Source organism: Mercenaria mercenaria, chromosome 17 (genome assembly GCF_021730395.1).
Source record: "Mercenaria mercenaria strain notata chromosome 17, MADL_Memer_1, whole genome shotgun sequence".
NCBI classification, from domain to species: Eukaryota; Metazoa; Mollusca; class Bivalvia; order Venerida; family Veneridae; genus Mercenaria; species Mercenaria mercenaria.
In genome coordinates, this window is record NC_069377.1 from 55818005 (window position 1) to 55836979 (window position 18975).

The 18975-nt window shown below is 34.3% G+C and overlaps 1 protein-coding gene and 1 long non-coding RNA gene across 2 annotated transcripts in view; one reads left to right on the forward strand and one right to left on the reverse strand.

The window, feature by feature from the left end:
* The window catches only part of LOC123537632 (transcription elongation factor SPT5-like), a 56535-nt gene extending 51789 nt beyond the window's left edge, over positions 1–4746 (forward strand). The window contains exons 22-24 of the mRNA XM_045321471.2: positions 318–562; positions 2596–2691; positions 3484–4746. Coding sequence (XP_045177406.2) covers positions 318–562; positions 2596–2691; positions 3484–3627 — 485 coding nt within the window. The 3' untranslated portion in view covers positions 3628–4746. The remainder of the gene's footprint in view (positions 1–317; positions 563–2595; positions 2692–3483) is intronic.
* Positions 4747–4956: 210 nt separating this feature from the next.
* On the reverse strand, positions 4957–12182 carry LOC123537631 (uncharacterized). Its single transcript, XR_008368051.1, has 8 exons — positions 11869–12182; positions 11244–11406; positions 9880–10962; positions 9303–9435; positions 9010–9043; positions 8625–8662; positions 6381–8019; positions 4957–6152 (listed from the first exon to the last, which is right to left on the reverse strand). It is a non-coding gene; the product is annotated as an uncharacterized LOC123537631 (long non-coding RNA).
* Positions 12183–18975: the final 6793 nt, after the last annotated feature.

Below are 18975 nucleotides of genomic sequence, written 5' to 3' on the forward strand. Positions count from 1 at the left end.
GATTATACATATTCAAAATTGGGAGGATGGACATAAGTTGAGTTGAAACATACAAAAAGATCAAACAAAATACACATTGTAAGACTAAAATATGTGAGAAAACAGTGTTTATATAATTCAAAAAAATGTACCAGTATGTTGTTCTTAAATCATTGTGAAATATGAAAATTGACAAGTATGAGGTATGTTTATTCCAGTAATTGTTATCCAGTTATTGTAAAACTGTTTTACTTGGATAGGCGTAAAGAGATGTTGACATGTTGGGATGAGCCAAAAATGGGTGAAAAACTGATGTAGGTATTTAAATTCTGTTTCAGCCAACAGTCCTGGTCTGGGTGGATCATCACCTAGTCCCCTGGGGTACCAGGCCTCCCCATCCCCCAGCGCATATGCAGGTTACAGTCCGATGACCCCTGGTGCTCCGTTCACTCCACAGACGCCAGGTACAGCCATGGACCATGTAAATGCAGACTGGCACACAACAGAAATTGAAGTTAGGATCAAAGAGACCCATGATGATGCTGATTTAATACACCAGACTGGAGTAATCAGAAGTGTTACCGTATGTCCTTACTTCCTAGCTCGCTAATTTGAGATTGTTATGTGACTTTGTGTTTATAGAATTGTTGGGTTACTAGGCACACTTGTTTGACATACTGGGTGTTTTGTAAAGTGATATTTTCTTATGTTTGTTAATTACCATTAGGTCTTTTTAGCTCATCTGATTTTTTGAAAAAAAATGATGAGTTATTGTCATCACTTGAGCGGTTGTCGGCGTCGGCGTTGCCTGGTTAAGTTTTATGTTTAGGTCAGCTTTTCTCCTAAACTATCAAAGCTATTGCTTTGAAACTTGGAATACTTGTTCACCATCATAAGCTGACCCTGTACAGCAAGAAACATAACTCCATCTTGCTTTTTGCAAGATTTATGGCCCCTTTTGTACTTAGAAAATATCAGATTTCTTGGTTAAGTTTTATGTTTAGGTCAACTTTTCTCCTAAACTATCAAAGCTATTGCTTTGAAACTTAAAATACTTGTTCACCATCATAAGCAGACCCTGTACATCAAGAAACATAACTCCATCTTGCTTTTTGCAAGATTTATTGCCCCTTTTGGACTTAGAAAATCAGTTTTCTTGGTTAAGTTTTATGTTTAGGTCAGCTTTTATCCTAAACTATCAAAGCTATTGCTTTAAAACTTGCAACACTTGTTCACCATCATAAGTTGACCCTGTACAGCAAGAAACATAACTCCATCCTGCTTTTTGCAAGATTTATGGCCCCTTTTGGACTTAGAAAATATCAGATTTCTTGGTTAAGTTTTATGTTTAGGTCAACTTTTTCTCTTAAACTATCAAAGCTATTGCTTTGAAACTTGCAACACTTGTTGACCATCATAAGCTGACCCTGTACAGCAAGCAACATAACTCCATCCTGCTTTTTGCAATAATTATTGCCCCTTTTGGACTTAGAAAATCATTTTCTTGGTTGAGTATTATGTTTAAGTCAACTTTTCTCATAAACTATCAAAGCTATTGCTTTAAAACTTGCAACAGTTTTTCACCATCATAAGTGGACACTGAACATCAAGAAACATAACTCTATCCTGCTTTTTGCAAGAATGATGGCCCTTTTTAGCATTAGAAAATCATGGGTAGGACAATATTTCTATTACACAAAAAAAATCAGATGAGCGTCAGCACCCGCAAGGCGGTGCTCTTGTTATATTTTCTACCCGCATTTTGCTCATTGTCTGTCTATTGGTCAGTAAACCATTTGGTTTCTGAAAACGGTTTCCACTCAGTCAAGTAAAGAATGCTTTTGCCTACAGTCATCAAACTTCACAAGGTGATTTTCAGTGGTAAATAGATGACCGTCAAAGGTCACAATGACCTTCAGACTGAATATGGTTTCCGCTGAACAATGAAAGAACACTTTGGTCAGTAGTTAGTAAATGAACTCCATTTTTTGAGGGGTCAGTAGGTCATGTTGACCTTCATACTGGAAACTTTTTACAGTCAATAAATGGACAACACTTTGGCCTGCAGTTGACAATCTTCATACAATGATTTCATGCCATCAGTAGATTACCCATATTGTTTGGGTCAAAGGTTAAGGTCACAACACACAAAATTACATACACAGTTGCCTCTGACAGGCCATCATTGGAGGTAAATGTGTTTTACAAGCAGCTTTTGTTTATGTAAATTTATTACTTTCTTTTCACTCCTAACATTCAAAGATATTACTGTAAGACACTGTCAGTTGTGTTCTTTGCCTAGTATTGGGTTGTGAATCAAATTTGTAATTAGTTTTAGAACCTTTGAAAGTTTTTGTGCTTCATAGATCTTTATTTTCATACTCCCCCCCACCACCACCACCACTGTTTACCTGAAATTTTACATGGAGCATTATAGGACTGAAAGGTCCATAGAATTAATGAACATTAAAGTTACCTGATACCTAAAACTTTTTAATTATGTATGTGATGGATGTAAAGAAGTATTCAAGTATTCTTAAATTTAGATAAATTCATTTCAGTTGGAGATTATACCCTTTCCCAGTTGATATTATATCAGCATTGTTTATGTTTCAGGGAGGTATGTGTTCTGTTTTCTTACCAGAAGAAGATAAGGTTGTAAATGTCTCCTGTGAACATCTGGAACCTGTGCTACCTGAGAAAAATGACAAGGTAAGACTTAACACATCTTCGTGGTGTTTATGATACTTAGATACGTTTTTGTACAAGATAAATGTAAAGTGCAGAAAGTAGTACAAAAATGTATATAAATGTAGTAGTGCATGCAATATCAAACATACTTTAACTGTCTAGAGTCAATCTCTTGAGGATTTTGACAAACTGCAGTAAGTTTGAAATTTGGATTGTGTTGACTACAAGAATGAGATAGCAGCTTAACATGTTTGGATGAAATATTGAAGAAATATATAAGGTACTAGTAGTCCAAGTAGGTCTTCAATCTAAAATTACATTCCCCACTCTGATAATGATGTTTTCTTCATATGACAAGAATCTCATACAAATCTTTTGAGCAGATACATGTTTCCAATATTGGTTTGAGTATGAAATAAATGAAGATGACTAAAACGTGTTGTTGAATGATGCTTAACCCTTATCATGCTGGACACGATTGATTTTGCCTTTGCAACCAGTGTAGACCAAGAGCAGCCTGCACATCTGTGCAGTCTGATCATGTTCTGCACTGTTTGCTATTCAGTCAGTAAATTTTCAGTAAACACTCCTTCAAATGATAAATGGTACTGCCCAAATTGGAAGATGGACCAGTCCATTATGGAAATTTAGCATGATAAGGGTTAGAAAAAGTTGTTGATAGGCCTGTTAAACCTGAAAAAGAAAACTTTTTTATTTACTGTCATGTGTCCTGTTGCTCATTTGTTAAAAGAGATGTTGGGATATAATTGCTGTAATTTAAAAAATATATCCATTGGATATCATTTCTTGCAGGCTAAAGTTATTCTAGGTGAAGAAAGGGAAGCAACTGGATCATTACTGAGTATAGATGGCGGGGAAGGAGTGATTAAGCTTGATGGCGGTGAAAAGAACATCAAAATGTTACCCATCAGATATCTGTGTAAAATGCCGAGCTAAACCAAAAACAAATAATAATGTGTACATAGTATGAACCAAACTGAGCTTTTCAGGCGCTAATGTGATCAGTGAGACACATTTGCTGGAATTGTGGAAGATGAAGTTACTAAACTCTTGTGACTCAGTTTTGCTTTTATTGTGACTAAACTCCTGTAAGCGACTTATCTCCTGTAACTCAGTTTTGCTTTTATTGTGAATGCAAAACCGTGAAGAAAGTCTATTGGTATTGAAGTACTGCAAATAAAAAGTTACATTTTATTGTGAATTTTGTTACATTATCATGCTAGGTTTAAAGTGCTTTCAAATGTGGAATGATGTATTTTAAATAAAGCTTTTTCATCATAGTGAAAATGGACTGTATAATTCATGCTTTTATTAGGCTAAATGCCAATGTATCTAAAGTCTTAGAAAGTAATGGGAGGTATTTTTGACTTGGTGGTGAGGAGGCTTTTGGTATTGACATTTGAAAAGCAAACATGGATGTATTTATAAAATGCAAAAGTTTGTTTTAGTTTTTGTGTTAGACTAATAATGTTGCAAATTCACTTGATTTTCCATGTAAGAAACATTTTCTTTGAGATAACTAAGAGTTTTATAAAGTGATTTAGAGCTTAATACCTTCAAGGTGAATTACACTAAATACATCATTTTTGTTCCATACTTAACTTTATTTCAAGAATTCAGATTGGATTTTAAAAAAAAGTATTTCAGTTTTTTACTTCATGTTTTGCATAATGTCAGCTTTGTATTCTTTTCTGCAGTATATAAAATTTTCGTGACCATATTTTGGAAGACATCTTCTACTTTTTACATTAAAACTTGATTTATTATTTTGATTTGTTATACAATCATTTAGTAATAAGACATTTTTTTTCCTCACCATCCTTCCCATTCAATGTTAAATGGACCTGATTTTTTTTTGTATTTTTTGTGCAGTCATTTAATTTCAGTTTTAAACTTTAAGAAAAAGTTGTATTCAGGGTGCAAAAACTAAGTTTTATTGCACTTAGAATTTTCATGATCTGTGTGGCATAGTTATAATAATTCTTGGACAGCTTGTATTGATGCAAGAGATATGCGTGTAAATGAAAAACACATCCAAATAAAGATTAAAAGTTACCTTATGTTTCTTACGTTCACCAGCATTGCAGTGGTCTAATGCACTACACAAATACATTAATTGGAACCTCCCATCATTCAGGACTTTGGTATGATGCGGCTGGAAAATGAAACCCTTGGCCTTACACACTGAAAGCAGACACTTATGGAGATGGTGTAGATTAAGAAAATAACTTTTCACTCTGGGTAAAAGTTAGACACCAACATATATAACAGCAGCGTTGTTTTATTTGAAGTTCCATTTTGAAAAGCTATAAATACATACAAATTAATGAACATCAAAATACTTTTTTCACAGATGTATAATGCATTTCATGAAGAATATAAATGTCTTATTATTTAATAAGCAGCATACATGTAGGATGCATTTCATGAGAGATAAAATGTCTAATCTATTTAATCTGTAATGTACATGTTGAATGCCTTTCATGAGGAATATAACTGCCATATGTATTTCATGAGTAACATATTTGCTTTGTGCATTTCATACAGAACATTTATGTGTAACATATTTTGTGGTTAAGACATGAGTTTATGTATTTCGTGAGGAATATAAATGTCTAAACATAATTCATGAGAAGTATACATGCTTAATGCATTTCATGAGGAATACAGATGTCTGAACATGTTTCATGAGCGACATACATGCTTAATGCATTTCATGAAGAATACAGATGTCTTAACATATTTCATGAGCAATATACATGCTTAATGCACTCAAGAGGAATACAGATGTATGAACATGTTTCATGAGCGACATACATGCTTAATGCATTTCATGAGGAATACAGATGTCTGAACATGTTTCATGAGCGACATACATGCTTAATGCATTTCATGAAGAATACAGATGTCTTAACATGTTTCATGAGCAGTATACATGCTTAATGCATTTCATGAGGAATACAGATGTCTGAACATGTTTCATGAGTGACATACATGCTTAATGCATTTCATGAAGAATACAGATGTCTTAACATATTTCATGAGCAGTATACATGCTTAATGCATTTCATGAGGAATACAGATGTCTGAACATGTTTCATGAGCAACATTTCATGAAGAAAACAGATGTCTAAACATGTTTCATGAGCAACGTACATGCTTAATGCATTTCATGAGGAATAGATGTCTGAACATATTTCATGAGCAATATACATGCTTAATGCATTTCATGAGGAATATAGATGTCTGAACATAGTGCATGAGCAACATACATGTCTGAACATATTTCATGAGGAACTAAATGCCTGATGTATTTCATGAGGTATATGAGGAACACTTTGGAACAATGATTCACGCTTTTGAGTCAGTGTTGAATTCCAATTTATCAACTTGAAAAAAGTGCGTTGGACCCTCTTCCATCAACACTATTACAGTCTTTCATTTTCTGAATGGTCTTCGAGCTGAAAGAAAAAGATTTTGTTTCATTATGTATTAAAGGAAAATACATTTTCATTAGATATGTATTTAAACAATCAAAAAGAAAATGAAAGGATAAAAGATTTAACTTTTACTATGAATTTTTCATGTAAGCGAGTTAAGAGAAAGTGATACACTAGTAATGCTGTAGAAAAAATAATTTATTGCACAAATAAAGGTACTACTAAATTTTGAAATTGAAATGTCAATACCTGGAATTGTAGGTGGCCTGTCTCGATTTGGTTTTGATGCATCAGCCATTTCATAAGTACATTCTAGTTCTTTCTTTTTGTTGTGGTCTTCGAATTTTTTCTGGCCTTGGTCTGGAGGTTTCGGAGCCTCTGTGGTAGGCATCCTAGAGCCGTCAAATGTCTCGTGCATGGCGTCACGTGGTACATCGTGCAGATTTTCTTTTTGTTTTACATCAGGGGTACACTCTAGTTCTTTCCTTTTGTCATAGTCTTTATCAATAATTTTTGGCTCGTGGTTTGGAGGTTTCGGAGCCTCTGTGGTAGGCATCCTAGAGCCGTCAAATGTCTCGTGCATGGCGTCACGTGGTACATCGTGCAGATTTTCTTTTTGTTTTACATCAGGGATACACTCTAGTTCTTTCCTTTTGTCATGGTCTTTATCAATAATTTTCGGCTCGTGGTTTGGAGGTTTCGGAGCTTCCGTGGGAGGCATTCGAGAGCCGTCAAATGTCTCGTGCATGGCATCACGTGGTATGTAGTGTAGAAGTTTTGTTTCTTTTACATCGGGGGTAACGTTAATGGAGTCGTAACTAGAAATAGAATTAAACGTGTGTAATTTAAGTCTGCAAACCTGTAAAAAGTATTTTTCTCCTGTCATTGTTATACATGATCTAAACTGTTTGAAAGGAAAGTGACTTGTGTTCAAGGTTTGAAAACAAAATGTCTTAAAATGATAAATCATTTTTATTTCATGACTTTAATAAATTCAATGTGGCATAACAAAATAGATTCTTTTTATCTTGTGTTATCGACGTCGATTTTTTTTTGTTTGTTTACCTATTAGTCAAACTCTGTTCAACCACTGTCTTCTTTAGTCGTAACAACGTCAATTTCAAAGTGTAACACGTGTATCTATAGTTTATTAGCTTTGTATCCATAAATATGGAGGAGTTCCGTAGCCGAAATATTGCGCGACATCGTTCCGTGAAAGAACGAGTACATATTTCTCGATGCAAAACTGATTATCTTTTTATATTTTTTTATATTATATAAATGTTATAGAATCTAGCTGTGTCCTTAAGCCTAAGTAAAATTAAAAAGCTGTGAATGAATGAACTTCTAACGCAACAATACAAATATTAAAATGCGCCTCAAATGACGTCACACATTCGATAGGGTATTTATATGGATCAGAGAAGAATAAAATACATTTACAAATTTATTTGTATAGCTTTTTGCATGGATCTTGGAAAAATTATGTGACAACAAAAATTCTAATATGTGAAAAAACAACATTTTATTAAACACAACAAGCTCCAACATTCGATCTACTATTTTGGGTAAAATGTGATTCATAATCCAAATGATATAACAATTCACTCAGTCTGAATCCATCATTATGTGAGCAGAATAGTCATGTTATTCCAAGGGACGTGTTACAGGACCATGTTTTAATATATTTAAACACACTAAATCGGTTAGGCTCCGCATATGATAATTCACCCGAGCTACACACTCCTGAAATTATTCCACAGGCATATAACCAGTTCGTATTGTTTACATGTATTAAAATATGGTTCTGATATATATTCCCACATCAAATGTGATAAAGGCCTGTAAGTATATAATGTTACTTACTTATAAATGCTTTCCTGGAGATCTGGAATGAAAACATACAGTTAAGTAGCATGTTACCAAGGTAAAACTGTGACGATGGTAGTGCTTTATCTTTTAATTTTAAAAGCGTCCAACAACAGTAACGTTCATATTTTGATACCTTCTCATATACTATCGTTCATTAAGTTTTCAGTCATTTGAAGACATTTTTTATATTTTTCAAAAGTACCCTAATTTTTATTGCATAGACTTATAAAGTTCTAATATAATTTAGTTAATTCCTTTTGAAATATGCAACAATTTACGTGATTTATTTGTATGTGCGTATATCCTTTTCAAATATAGTGTAGGCCAGCGGCATCCTCCAGTGAGGGAAACAGTGTGAAGTGAACAACAATGAATTAATGTACTTTGCTGAACAAAAAACAAGATAATATACAGTACACAATCAACCCTGCACATAAAGACCGACTTAAAAGTGGCCTCTGTTTTTCGGTGGTCTTTATTCACAGGATAAGATACACTTAGAAATTAAACTAGTGGCCTTGAAAGCGAGTTGGTTTGTATTCACTGGTGGTATTTTGCACAGATCTAACAGTGAATACATTTTTTATTTCTAGAAATTGCCTATAATAGAAGGGTTTTTACCTAGGTATTCGCCAGACGCCTGCACTTCGAATGTCATTCTGTAAGTTAAAAGTCATATAGTTACAAAACTGAAGTCTTTTTAAGAGGTATGAATAATTTAACTGTTTTTTACTGAATTTTTATTGGTTATCAGTCTTGAAAATAGAACGCTGATCGGCGAATAGATTAACGGACGACTGTTTTTCCTCGTTTGATTCTAAGCATGTACAGTGATACATGTAAATCCATACTTGATTATGATCGTGAAAAATATCTATTTATTAAAAAAAAAAGAAATCCGACTGAACAAATTAGTTTCTATAAAGCCGTATTTAGATTTTATGGCTATAGATTGGTGTTAGAAGTACGCGGTGCAGTTATTTTGCCATTGTTTTTTCATACTCACGTCGGCGGCGTTAATGGCAAGGGTCTCTTTACAGCTGTGAAAGAAAAAATATTTCATTGAACATGTGTTTATTTCTTATACGGAGGCTCCACACAGACTGAAACATTCTTTTTTTTTTTAAATTATTTATGAAATGTTTGACTCGTTTTTTTTCTTGCTAATATATGACGCAGGCAGCGATGTCATAAATGCATGTGAATATTTTGATATACAAGTTTATTCAAACACACTACTTAAGACTGTATTAGTGTTGTTAATCTTACGTTGATGATGATTTGAAAAAAAGCAACTACCTTTTATCTTTCTGTGCCTAGCTTTGCAAAAGCGTATGATCCAAAAGATGGCAGTCCCGAGGAAAAGTGCAGTACCGACTGCGAAGAAAGCGATGGACGCTTTGAATGTACTGTCACTGACACAGTTCGGCATCTAAAATTAATTGCTAATAAAATGAAATCTACGATACAATTATGTTTTTCCACTTCAACTCTGTCACAATCGGAGAAAAATACCTTAGGGACCTAATGTCGTGTTCCGTCACTTGACTTTATAACTACTTTAACATTATGATATTTTAGGTTTGCAATTTTATACATGTTATGAAGTGGAACCAAAGTGAAATTCTTCACACATCCTTACCACTACCAAGAAAACTAGTTTACGTGTCAGATAGTTACAAAAACATATGGCGAACGAAGAAAAAATAAATTGATATCCTTTCACTTTATAAGAAAATGTGTATCTCTATATTATTGTCTTATTTGTTTGAAACACAACAGAAGTATACATCTGAATTTTGTAATTCAAATTAGAAAACATATCACTTAATAAACTGTTTTATGTCAGAAAATACACTTTAAAACATGTACTTACAGTTAGTGTTGCTCCGTCGGATGAATTCCATCCATATACAGTTGAAGTTTTTGTTATGTTAAAAAAAACTTCCTCCATTTAAGTTATTGTAGATATAGTTGATAGTTATCATCAAATTTGATAATTTTAGTCCATTGTTAGGTAAAATATTATATACATACAGTTAATTGTTTATGACAAAGTAATTAATGTGTAAGTGATAAGTAATAGTAAGGGTGTACATTGTTAAACGATGATATACAGTCAGTTTAACAAGATACATTGATAATTCTTGCCAAATATTATATGTATTTAAAGTTTATTAATACAGATGATTCTACAGGTAATTTTGAACATAATGGTCTGGATTATTTGTTGTCACTGCTGCTGATAATTATATTTACAATGATGATGATGATGATGTTGTTATTGTTGAATATGATGATGATGAGACTGTAATAGCTCTGGAAATGAGTCGGGTGGTGATTATGATGATTGCGATGATGATGATAATGATGATAATTATGAGTCAGTATACACTCTGGAGATGACTAGGATGTTGTTGTTGTTGTTGTTGATGGTGATGATAATGACGGCGATGATGAGTCTGTGATGGCTCTTAAGTTGATTCTGATGGTGATGATAATAATATGTGGTGGTGATTGATATTGATTAAAATTAACTTGATACTGTTGTTAATAATAAAAAATGAGTATATTTGGTGGAATGGTGACATTTGGGATGATTGTCGTGGTGAAAGAAGATTATGAATTTGTTCTACCATTTCACGAATAAATTGACTGTATATGTACATTTCACTTCTTTGGTAAGATGTTATAAAGAGTCATTTCCTAAAGTTGCATTGGAGCCATTGTGAACAGTATATTTTCTATCAAAGTAATCGTTTTCACTGCACGTATCAAATATCAAAACCTAGTCCATCCTAAACTACTAGTACTGGTCTGGGTATCCGGACGGGCGTCGTGGATTCAGATTCAATGGAAAAAGTTTGAGTCCGCCATGCTCTACGTGGTGTTCCTTGAAGTCCAGTTTTTGTGATTTGTGACAAGCGATGTGTTTTTCTTGATGCGCTCTTTTTCCTGGCTGTAAATGTTGCGGAAAATGGATAAAGACACAAAAATTATTTTAGATACTTTACAAAAATAGCTGGTACGCACGGTTAGGGCGCTTAATGATGGTTTATAATCTTCTATTTCTGATATTCTGATATTAAATCTATTTTCTGATATTATATCTAGTGTGGTTAGATTTAAGCGTCTTAATTTTAGACATAAATTCATCCTGGACTTTGATAATATTGCAGAAATTTCACTTCACTTAAATCAGAAAACAGTAGATGATTACTTCATATACAATTATCTTACCTTTCAAGCGAAGCTTCTTTTTCTCATTACAAATAATAAATATCCAAATCAGAATAGTTGCCACAAACATTGCTCCCCCTAGGGAAAGGAATACTTCAGACAATACTCGGCTGTCGTTTGCAACATCCATGCATGGTATTTCCATGGTGACCTCCTTTAACTTCTGTGTGATAATATAGGTTTATATGGTGGGAAATATTATCTTTCTTGTATGGGATAATAATAATTATAATGATAATAATAATATAATAATATAATAATAACTAGAAAATGTACAAAAATATATAGATTACTGACAGACTCTGTTTGATTTGTTTGTTTGTTTTGGGTTTTCAACAGTATTTCAGTTATGTAACGGCGGGCAGTTAACCTAACCAGTGTTCCTGGATTCTGTACCAGTACAAACCAGTTCTCCGCAAGTTAGTGCCAACTTCCCCACATGAATCAAGGTGAATTTCAGACACAATGTCTTTTATCCAATCGTCACGGAGAACAGACACCTCGCCCAGGTCTCAAACTCACGATCCGGCGATCTGTAGATCTTCGCTCTTCCTATTTAGCTAAGCGGGCTTGAAGTTATTAACAAAGAAATGTAAGAAATAGTTCAAGTGAAACAAACTCTTACCTTGTAGCTGATGACTGTAAAAGACGCTGTTTTCAGTGCATACAGGCACAAGGCTGAATATAATTAATCAAAATTACCTGAAAAGTCCTTAGATATTTATTAATACTATGTTTATGTGAAATAACACTTTATAATTCTATAAGAAAAATTTATTCTTGAACGTTTTCATTATAGCCTATAAATAAAATGCATTTTCAATGCTTTTCTTTATTGCGCTTTTTCCTTTCAATAAGGTAATCATGTACGAATGACAATATTAATCAACAAAATTAATGATAAACATTATTTCATACATACAGAGGCAATAGAGGACAATACAAATATGATGTTATTTAACTATTGTTTTGGAAGACACTTTATTTAGATAACAAAAAAAAAACCCAACAAACAGCTATTTTAGTTTCTTACATATACACGCAAGTGTCAAATTACCATATGTTGTTTAATTTTAAAACCTAGCCATCGTCGTGAAGTTGGCAGTACAGCAGTAGCAGCAGTAGCAGCAGTTAACTGTTCCTACTGCCAGCAGTAGCAGCAGTTAACTGCTACTGCTGCTACTGCCAGCAGTTACATCAGTTAACTGCTGCTACTGCCATCAGTAACAACAGTTAAATGTTAGTACTACCATAAGTGAAAATAAAGTGTTGCTGCTGCGCCCCAGACCTTGACTTTTAGATCGGACCGGGTGGCCATTGTAGAGAGGGTTGTCCCCCATCAGGCACGGGTGGCCGCCATTCCGGGAAAACTCTTGTTTGGGAGAAACCCGGGTCGAGGTGTGAGGCGGGGGTGGGTCCGGGGTGGCCTGAAATCGTTCCAGCAGTTAATAGGAGGTCCCTATGGGTTCTTGAGTTCGGGTTGAGACCGGGTGGCCGTTGTAGAGGGTGACGGTCTATGGGGGGCAGCATAGTGGCTATTCCGGGAAAACTCTTGTTTACTCGCGACCGGGTCTCAAAGTTGGTTTTAGGTCATTTTCGGAATTTTTCATTTTTTCAGTTCAGGCGCCCCCAGCTCCGCCCCAGACCTTGACTTTTGGATCGGACCGGGTGGCCATTGTAGAGAGGATTGTCCCCCACCAGGCACGGGTGGCCGCCATTCCGGGAAAACTCTTGTTTGGGAGAAACCCGGGTCGAGGTCGGTCGGTTTTTGCCAGGAAGTCTTGTTTTGGGGAACTCTGGGTTGAAGCTTTCTTTCAAGACATTTATACGAAACTGTTTAATGCTCTCGTTTTCTGTAACAGGATCCTTGTTAATTGCTGTCATTAACCATTTTACTTCTAGCAGTAACAGGAGCTTGATAACTTGATCGCTTTCAATAAACATTTCACCTCTGGTAGTTACATGTATAAAACTAGTATACTGGTCTGATAAAATGTTGTTATTTGAATGCTGACACACAGAAAACTCGAAAACTGCTTTCATTTGTCATTTCACTGTTGGTAGTGACAGGAGTCTGGTACTAGTAACCTGCTCTCATACACCGCTTAACTGCTGACAGAAATATAAATGAGACTTGTAAACCATTTAAATGCTGGTATTACAAAATGTATAGGTGAATTTTAAACTGCTCGTATAAACCAGTTAAATTGCTAGCAATAACAGGTATAAAAAATAAACTGGTAAACTGCTCTCATAAATCATTAACATATATGAAACTGGTAAATTGTTCTAAGTTATATTTAAAATTGGAGATATAGGAGACTGGTAAACGTTCTCATAAACAATTTAACTGCTGGCAGTAAAATGGTAAGAAAGGTGACGATACTGCTCTTAGTAATATTATTTTATTGCTGGCATCATTTAACTACCTGTAGTAACATATACAGGAAACTGTATGAAGCCTATCGTAGAAACATGATGTAGCTGTTGACAGTAACATTTATCTGACACTGATACCAAATATCGTCATTTAACTGCTAAAGGAAATATAACAACAAAATCCTCAAAAATTCGTATTTCAACAGCTTTCAATACCATATAGAAAACTCCACAAACTGCAGTAAGTGACAATGTGTAACTGCTGGCAGTGACATACCCAAAGAAATGAAAATGTGGTCGTAGAAACATCATTTACTTGCTGGCGATAACATCTGTAACGGGCTGAGGTGTGTTCGAATCTCGACTCGGCACTTTTCCCGCCTCATTATCGTGAAAGAAGCACAGATGTAAAATCATTGGACATAACACTATGCAACAGAACATAACAAGTCTTTGGCAATGCTCGTAGAAGAAATTACCATTGAGTAATTTTGTAACAAAAAGTGAATATCCGGATTCGCACGAGACTTGGTTTACAAGTTTGAAGATATAAATAGATTAAGAGCGCTTCAATGATCTTTAAACGATACGGACAAATGTATAAGCGGGAAGAGTAGGTCTGAAGGCCTAATATACATCTGAAGGAAACTGGTAAAACTGATTTTAGATACACAATTTAACTGCTGGCAGTATTATATGTAGGACACTGATAAAATAAATACCTTATGCCATTCTCGTCATAACAGGTAATACAGCTCTATTAATTGTTGTAACTGCTGGCAGTGGTAGCAGTTAACTGGTGTAAGTACACACGATCAATTGCTGTAACTGCTGGTAGATAACTGCGACACGCAATGACCTGCTGTAACTGCTAGCATGTCACATGTCTCTGTATGAGCTCTTGGAGCAAGAAGGCATGTTTCCTTGACAATGCAACACCGTAGTCTGACTTGTAAACCTTTAATAACAAATTTTCCATTTAATTGTAAATTTCAGCATTTTGACACCATTTACATTTTAAATTCAATTTTGACTTTCATTGTGACTAGATTGTTACGAAACTTTCAGGATATCATATTTAGCATTTTAGTTCACGTTTCCGTTTGATTTATTTTACAAAATTTCCTTTAAAAAATCGAATTTATTTTGCCCGACAATTACAATGGGAAAAAATAGTTTCTGGACATACTGTAACGTTTACATTATTAAACACATCTCGAAATTTAAAAAAAATAAAAAAACTACTACCTTTAGAATGATGCGTAGTTTATCTTTATGTCTTGTAGAATAAAGCCGCAATTTACGAATATTACGTGGATCAAACAGCAGCTCAAATACTTTTTGAGACATGCGCGACGCAAGTTAGGGCGGACCGAAGGACTGGCAAAGGCCGATCTTAGTGCCCCACCCTCTCCAATAGAAATAAACATCTATCTAAAAGATGGGAGAAGGGGTCACAAAAATAGCTATATCTATTTGATTATTCTTATTAATAATACGTGCTAATGTCGAATTTTAAGGTAGAACCCTTATTTTTTGAAAACTTCAAAATAAACCTTAAAAAATAGGTAACTGTAACAGTGTTAAAACCCACGATTGTTTTATATCTACAAATATTTAAGTTTACAATGAGGTTTCACAAAGAACTGTATTTTTGTCCGAATATTTGTCAGCTGCTGTAAAACATACATGTATTTAAGACAGAATATGAATACCCGAGAAAACTCTGTTACTGAAAAGAATCTGACCATGTCACCTTTCAACTCGCCAATTCTGATTTATGGGCCCACTTTCCTTTCTTTCTAAGTAAGGAACACTGCTTGACGATTCATTTTATGTATCAAAACACTTTAATTGAGGGTTTCTAGTCTAATATCTTGCTACAAAGGTTTTTATTCACCTACCTCTTTACACGGGAAAAAGTACTTACAGTACCTCTCAAATTGTCTCTGAACTGTCTAGTATCTTGCTGTTTCCATTCACTTACCTCTTATGTGGCAGGCTGACAGGAGTCTGTACATACCCTTTTCTTATTAAAGTGACGATTTCCTGTGCTGTGAACAGCATTAATTTGTTTACAAAGGGAGGGTACTCTAGTTAAAAGTGAATAGATTTTACGAAGAGTTATTTCTCTTCGCAAACGAAAAATAATGGGCACTCTGTAGCCGACAGGCTAGGTTATCGGCGTGAAGTTGGCAGTGCAGCAGTAGGAGCAGTTAACTGCTGCTACTGCCAGCAGTTACAGCAGTTAACCGCTCATACTGCCAGCAGTTACAGCAGTTAACTGTTCAAACAACATACCAAACAACAAAGGACTCACAAGTGCAAGAAAATCCTTCTCAATCTACGTCAACTCATATGGTGCAACAGTCTAGTGATAACACATTTCATCAAATGAACAGGAACTTCAACAATACCATAATGTCTTGCAAGGACCAGTTTATGAATGTTTTGCCAAGTATTTCCAGAGAAGCTGCGCATTATCACCAATTTGCTGGGTTTATTTCCAGTTAATAAATTGTGGATATTTTTTATAAACAGAATCTTAGGGCACGCATTTCATTATTTGGTTTTCGACTACAGGCTCATGTTTTACGGACTATGACAAATGCCATAGTCTGCCCCAGACCTTGACTTTTAGATCGGACCGGGTGGCCATTGTAGCATGTGACATCAGCTCATTTTCCCCTGAAGTGCCCGTATTATTGCCGAACTTGACAACGTTTAGATCATCACTTCCTTAATTACATTCTTACGATGAATGTTCATTATATTTTCTTTTGCAAATATCTCCTTTCGAATCACAGTTTTTGAACATTACTTGGGAACTTTGCAAACAGTGTTATGTCAAACAGTTTGATTTAAAAGGAATACTTTGGTTTAAACAAGTTAAGAGAAAAATTGCTTCAAGAGCGGAAATTAAACTGAACATATAAAGAAATCATTCACGTATTTGGAAGCATTAATTTAAAACTAAATATACATACAAAGAAACTAGATCATCTCACTAAAAGGCTTTGCATATTTTTTAGATAATCATTTGTTATTTTCGGAAGAAGTCGGTTATTTTGAAATACATGTACTCACGGTGGGGAACCCATGTGACTTATGGGTACAGCCGGTGGCTTTTTTTTTTTTGCTAAATATGGTAACTGGGTCACTGGATTCATGTAGGTTTTTTGCTTATAAGTTTCCCAATATTGAGCGGATTTTCTTCAAATTAAGCACATAAACCCTGGAAAAGAAAGCACCTTCCTCGACTATGAGTCATTAGGTCAGTAATTTTATCGTGTTTTTTTAATCTTTGCCAAACTGATTCTGTGGCAAGAAAAACTTGCAATTAAGTGTACGGCCTTTTACTATTTACGTCCGTCACATGAAACTTACATATACATCAGAACTACTTTGAATTATACAAAATCCTTTAGTCCTTCGGTACCTTGATATTGAATTCACTGACTTTTAGACAGTAAACTGCATGGTTACTTTTGATTATGATAAGGTGCACGGCAAAAATCGAATATTTTCTACAACTCATAGGTTGCAAATCTTTATTGCATTTTATCCACTTTAACTTGAATCTGTTTGTGCCATATTTTTGTAGTCATTCAAACTTTTTTTTTAAAATCTGCAATGTCTACTTCTGACGCCCATTGAAATACTAAAACAAAGATGAATAAAAAACGTCTTGCTGAAATTAACATCATCTATTTTCGTTGACAATTTTTTGGGTTTCGCGTTTTGTTGAATTAACAATACATATACTTATTTCCTTGGGTCAAAGATTTTAACGCCGTAGATACCGTGCATGAAAGATAATACTTTTAAAGATTTATTTTGGCATACTATATAAATCTTTATCAGAACATATACTATAGTACCCACATAACCGCATAAGAACCAGTTATCAAGGTTGATTAACAGTCAAACCTGTAACACTAAGAGGTGTCCTCGCTTGAGACGAAGAGAATAGATCTAGATGTGTTTGTCAGATTAAGATTATTTACTTATATCGAAATATATAAGTACGAAAATCCCCGACATTTAAATAGTATTCATTTTAGCTCTACGAATCGAAAAAACTTCAGGGTTATTATATTCGTCCTGAAATCGACGTTGTCGTTAGTTTAATTTTGCCTTAGTGAAAGGAAACAGTTTTGCTTGAGAGGCCTGCAAGGATAAAACTTCCCCATTCGACACTTGTTTTCAGCATTCCCTTACATATTCTTCTCTTCTGATCTGAGTTCATAAAATCATATACATCCACTAGCAATCTGACAATTAGTTTTCACAAGAAATGAGTAATGTCGCATTTTTATCATTTATGACACAAAAATAATATAGTAACTTTAGTAAAGATGATAGGTAAACCGTGTTTGAATAATTTCGAAGTAATTGTAAATAATGATAATAATAGTGGACACGAATAATATGATTTGTTTTACTTTTTTAGTTTTTTTTTTGTTTTTTCTTCGACACAATTTATAGTATTCGTGTCACAAGTAATAAGGCTTTGTTAAAAATCTGAAGCACGATTGATATTACATGATCATGCAAAATATCAAAAATGTTGTTTAGGTTAATCCAGATTAATTTGTAGTTCTCTCATCAAAATTTTCATTTGTGTGAAAAGAAATAAAATTATGCCGCTCTCATGTACAAAGAAAAGAAGAAAACATGATAGCGCTGCTGATCAGTTACAGCAAAATAATAAGGACATGGAATTTGAACACAGTACTTTAAGTTTAAATGCCCAATCGTTTAAAAATATTACCCTCAAGTGGGGTTGGAGCTATTTCTGTTCTTTCAGAAGTTTCGAAGCAATTCACTTAGACTTGAAAAATCAGGGTAGTATTACCTTAAATTATACTGCTTTCAAAGTATTTCAAAACAACTAATAGTTAGATATTCTCATAATTTTACAAGAAATGATCACTTTGTACAGATAAACTTGTCACGTAAGAACTGGAACTCTGTTTGGACATTTCTTGTACAATATTTCCTAAAGTAATGAATAACTTAGAAAGAAAATATTTGTCAGGAAAGAATAATTGCACTGTGACCCGAGTTCTAAACATAAGATTCCATCAGTAAGATCAGTAAGTTATAGCTCTTGACCTCCGTTGCTCATTGCTCTTGCGTGTGATAAAATGGCTTTTACTTTTTATAATAAAATAAGTTTTCATCAATTTGGACGATAGTGTGAAAGTATTTATGAAAAATGTGACACAAAAGAAAACTTTTTAACTATAAATTTTATATAATCCATGGGAGTTGTTCACATAAAGTACGGCAAAAGTATTGTACTGGTACCAGTTCTGTGAAAGAGATACGGCTGCTTCTTTTATGGAAA